This window comes from Lissotriton helveticus, chromosome 5_1 (genome assembly GCF_964261635.1).
Source record: "Lissotriton helveticus chromosome 5_1, aLisHel1.1, whole genome shotgun sequence".
Classification (NCBI taxonomy): Eukaryota; Metazoa; Chordata; class Amphibia; order Caudata; family Salamandridae; genus Lissotriton; species Lissotriton helveticus.
In genome coordinates, this window is record NC_136065.1 from 1,241,879,813 (window position 1) to 1,241,892,333 (window position 12,521).

At 46.8% G+C, this 12,521-nt stretch overlaps 2 protein-coding genes across 7 annotated transcripts in view; both read right to left on the bottom strand.

The window, feature by feature from the left end:
* The window catches only part of IKZF5 (IKAROS family zinc finger 5), a 98,916-nt gene that overhangs the window by 40,964 nt on the left and 45,431 nt on the right, over window positions 1-12,521 (bottom strand). For 5 of the 6 annotated variants that reach the window (XM_078643997.1, XM_078643999.1, XM_078644000.1 and 2 more), the window contains 2 exons: window positions 6,432-6,599; window positions 5,423-5,605 (listed from right to left, as the gene is read on the bottom strand). In XM_078643997.1, the coding sequence (XP_078500123.1) occupies window positions 5,423-5,605; window positions 6,432-6,564 (316 nt within the window). In that variant the 5' untranslated portion in view covers window positions 6,565-6,599. The remainder of the gene's footprint in view (window positions 1-5,422; window positions 5,606-6,431; window positions 6,600-12,521) is intronic. The other variant, XM_078644003.1, reaches the window with a different exon arrangement.
* Window positions 1-12,521, bottom strand: part of LOC144755257 (uncharacterized) — an 82,209-nt gene that overhangs the window by 11,406 nt on the left and 58,282 nt on the right. The window lies entirely within an intron of this gene.

The following is a 12,521-nucleotide window of genomic DNA, read 5'->3' on the forward strand; positions in this document are numbered from 1 at the left end:
TGCATAGGGAGTGCAGAGTGCATAGGGAGTGCAGAGTGCATAGGGAGTGCAGAGTGCATAGGGAGTGCAGAGTGCATAGGGAGTGCAGAGTGCATAGGGAGTGCAGAGTGCAGAGGGAGTGCAGAGTGCATAGGGAGTGCAGAGTGCATAGGGAGTGCAGAGTGCATAGGGAATGGAGAGTGCATAGGGAATGGAGAGTGCATAGGGAGTGGAGAGTGCATAGGGAGTGGAGAGTGCATAGAGAGTGGAGAGTGCATAGAGAGTGGAGAGTGCATAGAGAGTGGAGAGTGCATAGAGAGTGGAGAGTGCATAGAGAGTGCAGAGTGGAGAGTGCATAGGGAGTGGAGAGTGCATAGGGAGTGGAGAGTGCATAGGGAGTGGAGAGTGCATAGGGAGTGGAGAGTGCATAGGGAGTGGAGAGTGCATAGGGAGTGGAGAGTGCATAGGGAGTGGAGAGTGCATAGGGAGTGGAGAGTGCATAGGGAGTGGAGAGTGCATAGGGAGTGGAGAGTGCATAGGGAGTGGAGAGTGCATAGTGCATAGGGACTGCAGAGTGCATAGGGAGTGCAGAGTGGGGAGTGGAGAGTGCATAGGGAGTGGAGAGTGCATAGGGAGTGGAGAGTGCATAGGGAGTGGAGAGTGCATAGGGAGTGCAGAGTGCATAGGGAGTGGAGAGTGCATAGGGAGTGCAGAGTGGAGAGTGCATAGGGAGTGGAGAGTGCATAGGGAGTGCAGAGTGGAGAGTGCATAGGGAGTGGAGAGTGCATAGGGAGTGGAGAGTGCATAGGGAGTGGAGAGTGGAGAGTGCATAGGGAGTGGAGAGTGCATAGGGAGTGCAGAGTGGAGAGTGCATAGGGAGTGCGGAGTGGATAGGGAGTGGATAGGGAGTGCAGAGTGGAGAGTGCATAGGGAGTGGAGAGTGCAGAGTGCATAGGGAGTGCAGAGTGCATAGGGAGTGCAAAGTGCATAGGGAGTGCAGAGTGCATAGGGAGTGCAGAGTGCATAGGGAGTGCAGAGTGCATAGGGAGTGCAGAGTGCATAGGGAGTGCAGAGTGCATAGGGAGTGCAGAGTGCATAGGGAGTGCAGAGTGCATAGGGAGTGCAGAGTGCATAGGGAGTGCAGAGTGCATAGGGAGTGGAGAGTGCATAGGGAGTGCAGAGTGCATAGGGAGTGGAGAGTGCATAGGGAGTGCATAGGGAGTGCAGAGTGCATAGAGAGTGGAGAGTGCATCGGGAGTGCATAGGGAGTGCAGAGTGGATAGGGAGTGGAGAGTGGATAGGGAGTGGAGAGTGGATAGGGAGTGGAGAGTGCATAGGGAGTGGAGAGTGCATAGGGAGTGGAGAGTGGAGAGTGCATAGTGAGTGGAGAGTGCATAGGGAGTGCAGAGTGGAGAGTGCATAGGGAGTGCAGAGTGGAGAGTGCATAGGGAGTGCAGAGTGCATAGGGAGTGCAGAGTGGAGAGTGCATAGGGAGTGCAGAGTGGATAGGGAGTGCAGAGTGGATAGGGAGTGCAGAGTGGATAGGGAGTGCAGAGTGGATAGGGAGTGCAGAGTGGATAGGGAGTGGAGAGTGCATAGGGAGTGGAGAGTGCATAGGGAGTGCAGAGTGCATAGGGAGTGCAGAGTGGAGAGTGCATAGGGAGTGCAGAGTGCATAGGGAGTGGAGAGTGCATAGGGAGTGCATAGGGAGTGGAGAGTGGATAGGGAGTGGAGAGTGGATAGGGTGTGGAGAGTGGATAGGGAGTGGAGAGTGCATAGGGAGTGGAGAGTGCATAGTGAGTGGAGAGTGCATAGGGAGTGCAGAGTGGAGAGTGCATAGGGAGTGCAGAGTGGAGAGTGCATAGGGAGTGCAGAGTGCATAGGGAGTGCAGAGTGGAGAGTGCATAGGGAGTGGAGAGTGGATAGGGAGTGCAGAGTGGATAGGGAGTGCAGAGTGCATAGGGAGTGCAGAGTGCATAGGGAGTGCAGAGTGCATAGGGAGTGCAGAGTGCATAGGGAGTGGAGAGTGCATAGGGAGTGGAGAGTGCATAGGGAGTGGAGAGTGCATAGGGAGTGGAGAGTGCATAGGGAGTGGAGAGTGCATAGGGAGTGCAGAGTGCATAGGGAGTGCAGAGTGGAGAGTGCATAGGGAGTGCAGAGTGGATAGAGAGTGGAGAGTGCATCCCCTCTACTTCTCTTCTATGGACACTTGTACTTCTTCTACTTCTCCACCAGCACAGTGTGTGCTTGCACTCGCCCGTGGCACTGGAGACTGAAGCACATCCTTCTTAGGGTGACAACCGTCTAGCTGGTCATTATGGACACTCTTTCCAGTTCTGTACTTTTATGTGATCACACTATGCATTATGGGGGGTGTAGTGTTGTTTTGATTCCATTAGAACACAGCTGAAAACAATGATTTGTAGATAAAAACTCTAGTCCCACTAAATCTTGGAAGTGCTTATTCACACACACACACATGCATGCACGCACATATGCAAACACACTCTCTCCCTCAACAGGTGCACTACCTCCTCACAAGCACGGACAGCAAGCGTCGCCTTAATGTGCCACCCCAGCACGGTTTAACCCCCTCAGCTGTCAATTGGCCGTCTGTCACGTGACACCTGCAGACCAGACTCTGAATTTCTTCAGTGAAATCCAGTAGGGTACAATAGGTCTTACATTTGCAAGAGATTAAGCTGTTGGCAATGTAAATGACAATGCCATTTATTTATCTGTTTTCAAAACCAACACATAAATAAAAATTTTGTCATTTACAATGCCAATAGCTCTAACTTTGGCAAAGGCGAAACCGTTGCATTGTAAATGCTTGTTTGGATAGTTCTGTCAAATCTGCAGGAGGAGCAGCCGTCAGGAGTTGCTGTGCAGAAGTCTGGCCCAGAGGAGGGGTCACCACAGGTTTCTGTTATGAATAGAAGGTCTAGTTTGTAGTTTTCTAGGAGGTTCAGTATTTCGTATTTGGGGGGGGAGCATGCATTTATGAGAGCCGAGTGGATTTTTCTGTGGTTTATGGACTGCGAGTGAGTGCGAGTTGGTGGAGACCTGTCCACAGTATCTAGTGTGAATGGGCAGTTTGGGCAGCCGGCGGTGGACTGGGTGGCCAAGGACTCCAGGTTAAAACGAGGGCAGATCTGTTTGTCTTTGCTTGCGCCAAGTATGTGTTTAAGTTGCTTACTAGTGTAAGTTAATGTCTTGCTGTGAGAGTCTGGTTTAAAAGGGCCAGGGGGCATGGCCCTGGTCCAGGCGCGACGGGCTTGCCTTGGGCACGCCCGTTGTGCACGTACGCTGCTCATAGCGACCGGCATGTGGGTTTTATGGGGGAGAGATCAGCTGCTAGACTGCTGAATTCACCCGAAGTTGTAAGTCCCTTCCGGTGTGCGCGTCAGGCTTCCCTCCACTCAAACTAAATAGTCAGTGGTGGACTGGGGAAAATGCGCAGGGCGAGCCAAGTAGGTAGCGAGCAGTTTAAAAGCAAGTTCTGTGCAAGTTAAAAACAATTTATGTTAAAGCAAGTGCTTTTAAAAGGAGCAAATGCGAAGTCACAGGAGCCCTTTACCAGGCGCTCCTGCTTACAGCACAATCAGCGTGTTAGACTGTCCTCAAGCGCGTCCCAAAAAGACATAGCATAAGTGAGCTGATGAGTAAAAGGATGGACAGAATTTTTGTCCCGGGAAACTGGAACTTTCTGTCGACAAACTTGACCAGCATGAGAAAGACGCTCAGTTTTTCTATAGTACTGTTGGAAAGTAGAGAGACTCCAGTTTTTGTTGCACCGCTATTTCAAATGAAAAAAAATTAAAGCCAAGGAATTAGATCCATGAAACTGTATGTTTCTGTGTATGTATATGGTACTTGTTTAACATGAACCAATCCAAAAAGCAGCAGAGTATGTACAAGATCAAAGGCAAGTGTACAGGTCCCTGTAGAGTACACCATTCCCTGCATCAATATCTATGTTTGCATAGGTATCAGGCTCATATTATTTGCCTCCTCTCCCCAACGATGATCCTGGGGAAGTAGTTGCAGTGGGACTGCCATTTTTGGTGGCAGTGAAGGTGGAGGAAGCTTTGCGGGAGGAATGCCCCTCAAAGGGAACATTTAGTGATTAGGACCCTGACTAAGCATTGCCTAACCTGTCACTGTAGGGTGATCATCAAGGAAGCAGACAGAGTCTCGTATAAATTACCTCACTTCTAAAAGCCCAATCCCAACTGCCTAACGCAGGAACACGGAAATGCAAGGCCGAGGCATGGTAAACAACTGAGGGATTTCTAGATGACTTTCAGACTCTTTGTCCCAGGGTAATTTGCCTCTGCCGTTAAGAGCAAGAACTCAAAACGGAGGCAGCGGACACACAGTGGGCTGCTCTGTGACAGGTCTGCTTACTTCAAAACTGCCATCAGTAATAGTTTAGTCTGTTCTACTGCCATTCACATGTCTATGTTAACAATTCTGTGTCATCTACTTTTGTTCTCGTGTTTTGTTGGCTTCCAACTAGAAAGGATAAGGCAAATCTTCAATCTGGAATTTATTTTGTACAGACTCTTCTTTTGGATACAACACTGATTTCAGAATTGAAGCTGTCATGACACAAGCCTTATTTTGATGTACACAATGTCCAACATGGTTTCAGTGCACCTTGTGGCATTTTGAGGTTTCCTTGGGGCTCTCCAATGCCACATATTTTAATATTTTGAGGCAGTGATTGCGGCAGTTGGTTTAAAAGGTAAGAAACAGTTATCATGTATTCCTGGGTTCTGTCATTAATGTTTGCCATAACTAAATTTCATCACAAGTACTGTTCTTTTGCCATTTCTGTGGACCAATAACCTGTAAAAATGCTCTTTTTTGAGGAGTCCTAATGTTTGACAAGCTTTCCCAAGAGCACTTCACCACCACGCTCCGAATCAATAGATAACCAAGCCTACAGTCTCAAACCAAAATACGACCTTTTCTCACATTTATGAGAGCTGATAAATTCTGAAAAGTAAATATGAAGCTAAATAAATCTTAAGAGGGCACTGAGTCGAACACCTCTAGAGGGTTCCATTCCATACAACAGAATGGTGCCATTCATTGAAGCGGCCTCACCTCAAATCTAACCAAGCCCATTTAGTATTTTTTTCTTATTTTAATCATATCTTTGACCATGATCCTAGATTTAAAAACAAAGTAGCATTATTATGGAAAGCATGTGAATCTGCTATCAGATTCATGCTGGAAAAGCATTGTTCTCCTCAAGACCACAAGTCAAAAACAGAGAAATACAGGCAGTACACAACGAGGCACAATGAGATCATGAGGTACACACATTCAGTAACACAGATAGCCTGACTGCATGCACAAGCAGAGCCTAGAACAAGCAAGCTGCACATCACGACCGCAGCAGCGCCAGGAAAGTGCAGAATAACTCTCCCACCTGTGTGGATTCGGATATGTTCGATCAGGCGGGCAGTCCCTTTGCTGGCGTAGGTGCAGTAGCGACATTTTAGTTTCCCGTCAAACGTCCTCTCGAACCCGTCCACTAACACTCCGGAGTGCTCATCGAGGGAAACTTCAACGGACGGGTGATCCAGCCCGTTGTGGTCACTGTCTGTCCCAGCTGTCAGCAGAGCAACGCAACCAAGGTTAGCAACCGAGTCGGAGGACACAGTGCACCCTAACACCACACCACCCATTTAGAAACTGGGAACACTGGCTCAGTCTGTCTTAACATAAAGGGAACACAATTGCATCACACTGCATGAATGCTGATAATATACACGAAGCAATGTCTATTAATTTACCAGTATTTGTCTTGCCATTATCCCTCATGTATTGCGTCTCCCTTTTCTTCCTTCCCTCTACTGTTTATATTTGGAAAAATGCAAATGAAGATGTTTAAAAAAAAAAAAGAAAAAAAAGAAATGGATGTTGATAATGATGGTCAAACCTGTAAAAGTCTTAGAGGGCATCGCAATGCTCCACACTCTGTCAGGAGGCTAGGAATGCTACAGACAGTATCCCGACAAAGAGGGAACACAATATCAGTATTGGCACAGCTCGTGCAGTGAAGTCTATCCCACAGTTAAAGAGCCTGCTCCCATCACATTGCGGTATGATTCAAGGTAGACATAGCTCTGCACATTTGCCTTCATATACACATTAACCAGTGGTTAAGCAGGGAACTCTCATACTCCCCTGCCTACAGCAGACGCTTAACTAGCAGGTAGGTTGTTGAGCAGTGGATTTTAGTTGGCTGTGGCAGGCAGTAGTAGGAGGGGATGGTATTTGTGCCCGATTTATTCAATGATCAGTGAGTTATTAGCAGGTAGCAGCCACAACCCGCTGGCTCCTATTGTAGTATTGGAACGCGCCCCCATGCACTGCCCTTAACCAATTTTGAAAGAGCCCAACCCCAATGTACCATATGTGTTGCCATAACACACCTCCCTGCAACGGCTCCGCCTCCTTCTCACCGCTGACTGCACCAGAGATCATGTTTACGTGGTGGGTCTGCTGTGTCAGGTATTCCTGGAAATCCTTCACGAAATCCAGGGACTCAGGCTTCTTCTCACCCATAGTCACCCCAGGAACAAGCTGGCAACACCCGCCGCCTTCAAAAGGAAAAAAAAAAAGGTTAGCAACTTGTTATTGAAATACCATGCTCACTCCTTCTAACGTCACAAGGAAGAAATATGGTCTGTATTTCAATTTCACCATACTGGAGACAAAACAATAAGGTTTTGCCAAGGTCAGTATGTAAAAAAAAGCACCCTGTTTACAGAAATAACCACCTGCATACTAAAGATAAAATATTTCAAAGAACAATAGCTTTGCAGCTTGGTGTTAGGTGCAGATTCAGATGCTTCCTCCGCCATCTGAGAGATTTGAAATAGAACTGCTGCTATGTCATCTGCTGTGACCTGCAACCAGGAACAGACCAGCCATCCACACTCCTGAGAGTGGCATATTTTACAATACACAGAAACAGCAATATTGATGTGAAGTGTTATATAAAGGTAGGTTGTCATTAATAGACACAAGAATGTGGAGCATGGACGTGGAGAGTGTACAATAAGACCCACTGCAGAGCTAACATGAATACAGGAAGCACGTGTTACACAGAGATTGGGTGGGACAAGTGAATGCACAACTAGCATGAAGCTGTACATTTTATGCAGCTTGAATCTGATATAAGCATGGTGTACTAAGCTATTGTGTATGTAATGGCTTTTGTTAAACAGTGATCTGTCGGAGTACTGATTACACTGTAATCAAATTAATTATATAATCATACAGTCACACAATGTCAAGCCATTTTAGTTGCATGTGAAATATTGTCAGGATCCCAAACACCATGAACAATTAATTCCCCAGGCAATGGGAAGACATGGGTATAAAATGTGTACAATTTCTGTATATAGGAACGTATACATAAACTATACCCCACTAATATATCTGGGCATTCTTAAGAGAAATTTAATTGTAGGTCATCCAGGGGGTAATCGGAACGGAAGATATGTTGAAGGTAGTTCAAATAGGGGCTCTTGGCAAAAATGTTACTGCAAGAAGCTACCCAAACAAAATATGCGGGGGTACTTGATACCTTCTTTATTCCTAATGAATGTCGATTTGCCATTCTTAATACCCAGTACAAGTGGAAGACTATCATTATTGAAGGTGACAATTGGTCGATCACTTATGATCATGTACATTCTCGCTTCTGTGGCCTATGAATGTTGTCCGTGTTATAGTTCAAAATATATTTTTCTTTGTCTACGTGAGAGATTAGGATGGAACAATAATTAAAAAAAATCAAAACTGTATGTCTCTTGGAACCCTACGCCTATAATCTGGGCTTTAAGTGGGATGAAAAAACTGAGGGGGGGGGTGTCTCTCAAACTGGCGTGGCCGACATTATTAAGGGTGCGACTTAAAAACACATAAGCTAAAAATCGGTGTTTAGCATAGTGTGCCGCCCCACTTGTATTTTGCTGTTTCTGTCATTGAATCTAGATATATAATAAAAGTAACATTACACCTACAACAAACCAGGGCTATTGGCTTTGTCAATGGTTGTTAGTTGCATAAGATAAATAGGCAGCAAGTATGGCTTGTATATTATATTGAAAAAGCTTCCACTTAAAGCCCTGGTGACACCACGACAATGTTGCTGCTCTTGAGTTTCAAAAAGAGAAGGGAAATCCAGAGAGAAAACAAGCATTTGAAATGCAATAGGTCTCGCAGTTGTTAGAGTTTGAGCTATTGACATTGTAAATGGCAATGTCTTTTATTTATGTGTTGGTTTTTAAAACATAAATAGAATGCATTTTCATTTACCATGCCAATATGTTAAACTCTCGCAAATGTGAGACCTATTGCATTGTAAATGCTTTTTTAATTCATGTTTCCCTCAAAAGACCTCACTTACCATGCAAATGAGCTTTATTTTATGTAACTAGAGGAATTATCAAAACACAAACCAGCTGCGTATATAACAATATTTATCTTCCAACGTTACCACCCCTCCCCTCCCCCCTGTACAGGTACGGTCTTTACATAATGTAAATAACCTCTTGGGCCAGCAGCGTTAGACGCAGAGACGTTTCAAAATTACGCCGTTGGGGGAGGGGCATAGCTGAAAGTGCCCTCTCACCTAAATTTGTTTTGTGTATTTATATTGGATCTATGACGATGAAAAAGATAATCTTCTCGATTTTCAGGGTGAATCAGAACAGAACAAAACATGCAAAGCTGAACACAAGGAAGGCTGAGGATACACAAAGGACCCCTTTTCGTTACAGAAGGAACATTCTATCTTTCTAGGATACTACTTGCACGGTGCTTGGAACAGACAGGGATGTGCACGACCCCAATACCAACACACTTGTGGGCAATATAAGACACTTAAATATATGGCACCAGATGCCTACAGCTCATAAACATAGTCTCGTATCATCAGGAAGTAGATGGTATGAGTCCCAAAACAATAACGTTACTGTGGAAAGGTGTGGTGGGAATGAGTGGGGGCGCAATCAATTGACTTTAAAACCATCACTGAGTGGCAACAGCAGAGTCTGACAGCTATGGAGTACCACAATTTCCCAGTGCAAAAAAGAGGGCACCCCAACAAAAGTCAAAGACAACATATCTAGCTGAAGCCTCTACTCCATATACCGACAAATATATGTAAAGAGCCTATACTATCGATTATGTGATATATGCTCCACCATGAAGCCCGCCAAGCCTGTTGTAACCCTAAGGGCGTCCGCGAAGCACTGCCAACGCTATTACTGTACTATGTATGTTTAAAAAAACTTGCTAATAAAACACGTTGAAATAATAAAAAAAATGTAAAAAAAGAAGTATCCGTGATTCAATTTTCGTACATTTAAAAAGAAAAGAGAGCCACTACATTAAAGGGCAGTTCTAATGGTTCACAGGGGGTACTGGTGAACCAGAGTAGTACGTTTGTAGTGTATGCATGTGGAAGAGGCTGGAAGACCCATCATTATCACCTATCCCTTCTGGTTTGGTTGACAAGAGGAACAGAGAGTAACCCAGCCCCAATGGAACAGCTGAGCAGCTTTGCTGTTATGGAAGGATACAGTTTGACATCAGTGTCCATCCGTCTCTTGCCTGGGCTTGGCAAAGACATGGTGCCCCCTCTTCTTCCTGTGGTTCCTGGCCACACATTACCTGGAGAGGAGGCTCCTCCTATGTATTCTACGAGGAGGAATGGCCTTTAGGCCGAAGAAATACCAGTGGGGTCCTTACAGGTAAGTAGGGGCCCCGTAAATCCGGCACCGGAACAAGTGCCACCTCCAAAAAATTGAACAAGAGCCACTTCAAAAATCCTGATAAGGGCTCCTGGGAAAGAAACAAGAATGGAAGCAATGGGGGACACAATTCGAAATAGGGCTAAACAAGATACCTTTGGGAAAATCCAACAACAAAATAAAGGGACCCGGAATTAAACAAGATGCTCTTAGAATATGTACATGGGTCCCAGCATTGGTGCCAAATATTGATGCCCCAGTAGTGACAGAAGATCCTGTAGTAACCCGGGCTCTTAGAGTGTCAGGGGCCACGGGTCTCTAATGGTGCTAGTGCCACCCGGTGATGACTTGTGTCCTTAGTAACACACAGAACCCTGGCGGTGTTTGGAGCGACAATAGTTAAAAGCAGCCCCCACAGAGATACTCAGCGCAATCCGCGTTCTTTGAAACCACCCCGTGACCCGCTGTCCCCCGCTGCTTTCACAGGCCCTGGACCACCCCTGCTTGCGCTCTTTTCAGCCGCCGCTGCCTGTCTCCCTCCGCTGCTTCTGACTGTCTATAGACAGCACCAACACCAGTGTCCCCCACTGCTCCCTCCACCTCCTGCGCAGGACGTCACCAATAGTGACATTTTTGCCACCTCGGAGCAAACTGGGACTTGTAGTCCAATGCCACTGATAATGAAGTAAAACAAGTATTAAGTTCCAACTGATTCTCAGAAAAATACTGTAATGGAGCACCGGAGAAAGTTATATTAAAGAATTTTACTCTGTGCCTGATTACGAATACTCCTGTTCGTCCTAGCAGACCTCCCACTCACCTTGGGAACCTATAAAGGGAGAAGGTAATGGTGTCGGCGTTTAGCTTCACTTATTTGCTTTCATCTTAAACCGAGAAACCTGTGCACGTTTTACTGTCATGTAAACTGGATGCACTGACCGTTGGAGACATCGTAGCGCGGTTTGCAGTCCCCAACTGTACGGCCCTCGGTGGTGGCGCAACGGCCGGCACTCTACAGCAGTACCTCATGAGAGTGGGGGACAGCACGACCTGCCTGAATGACCCGGACTTCAGCGGCATTTGCTACTCACCGCTGGCAAACAACACACAATACAGGTATGAGCTGACGCCAGGCCGGGGCGGAGGAAAAATCCCTTCAAAGCTAGGGTGACCGGTACTCCCGGGACAGTCTTGGTTTTCGTCAGCTTTCCTGGTTGTCTCCGGGAAATTTAGCTCATGTCCCGGTTTTTGAGGTGGCAGTGTTATAATGCAGCAAAGCAATGTGATTAACGGCATGATGGGTTTAAAAATTGCGGCTTATTTCGCTTCCGTTAAGCGCCGTCATTCTGTGTGAAGTGTGTGATCGGTTGATGTAAAATGTAATCCTAATTTAAAACAAGCGGCATACGAGGCAGGAGCAGTCTGCTACCGCCATGCGACATCTTTTGCCATAGCTACTTCAAATTAACGAAACGAACAGAGCGGGTACAGAAACGTGCCAGCAGTGACAGAAAATAAACGATAGTAACAAAACTGCAAAACAATGAAAGTATGCAGTACTTGTAAACATTTACGCCTTGTTTTTGTCAATACAAAAGAATGTTTATTTTAACACCCGCAGATGGGTCCAACACACCAACATACCAGAAGAATCCGTACTGCTTGCTCGGGGAACTCTTCAAGAAGCAGGGACAAAGCTGCGTAACTGCTCTGCAGCTAATCAAGTGCCGGTTGGCGGCAGTACAGCCAATGGCAAGGATAGGCTGCGAAACCGAAACCACGGTTGTAGCGCAGAAGACGCCGTCGCCGTGCGCGTTGGCTGTCCCTGCGCAAGCTGTGATGAGAAGACACGCCGAGGCGGGGTAGGGGATGTGTGTGTGTAAGCGCCGGGGGGTTCTGTGTGTGTGTGTGTGTGTGTGTGTGTGTGTGTGTGTGTGTGTGTGTGTGTGTGTGTGTGTGTGTCTGCGCGGCTGCGGGGGGGATTCTCTCTGTGTGTGTGTGTGTGCGTGCGTGTGTGTATGCGCAGCGGGGGGTGGTTCTCTATGTGTGTGCGTGCGTGTGTGTATGCACGGCGGCGGGTTATGTATGTGTGTGAGTGTGTGTATGCGCGGCGGCGGCGGGGTCTGTATGTGTGTGTGTGCGTGCGTGTGTGTCTGCTTCCAAGGAGCCATGGGAGACAGGAAGCGCGCGTGACCTGATCCGTTTACGCGCGCGTGCACATCACTTGTCTCCTGTCTCCCTTGACTCCTTGGAAGCAGAAATGATTACAATAGAGTCTCGCAGCGACGATTGCTTCGCGATCGGTTCGCAGTGAGACCTAATGACTCCCTTTAAAGGATTTCTCTGCCCCTAAAACGCTCGTGTGGCATGACTCCATGCGCTATCTTCTCCACTAGTGAGAAGTGAGCAGTGTGAGCAGCGCACATCGATGTGCCTGCTGTCACTGCAGTCCAGAAAAAACACCGAATGCCTGTTCACGGGCACAAAACGGAGCACGATAGAGACACGTTTCAAGGCCCCCTTTAAAAAACGGCCGGTTCTCAGCATCAGTGAGACCCAGCCCACTTAAAGCCCTGCCTATAATGCAGACAATGTTTGAGCAACACGTGTTCCAATTTGAAGACTCAGAAAATAACGAAAATATAAATGTGAATGCATATGTGATGGTCCTCATTAACCAGGTGAGTTACAAGCCGCCGTAGCCGCGCTGTGTCACTAGCAGCTTCAAGAGTATTTTCGGGTCTACTCCCAACAATA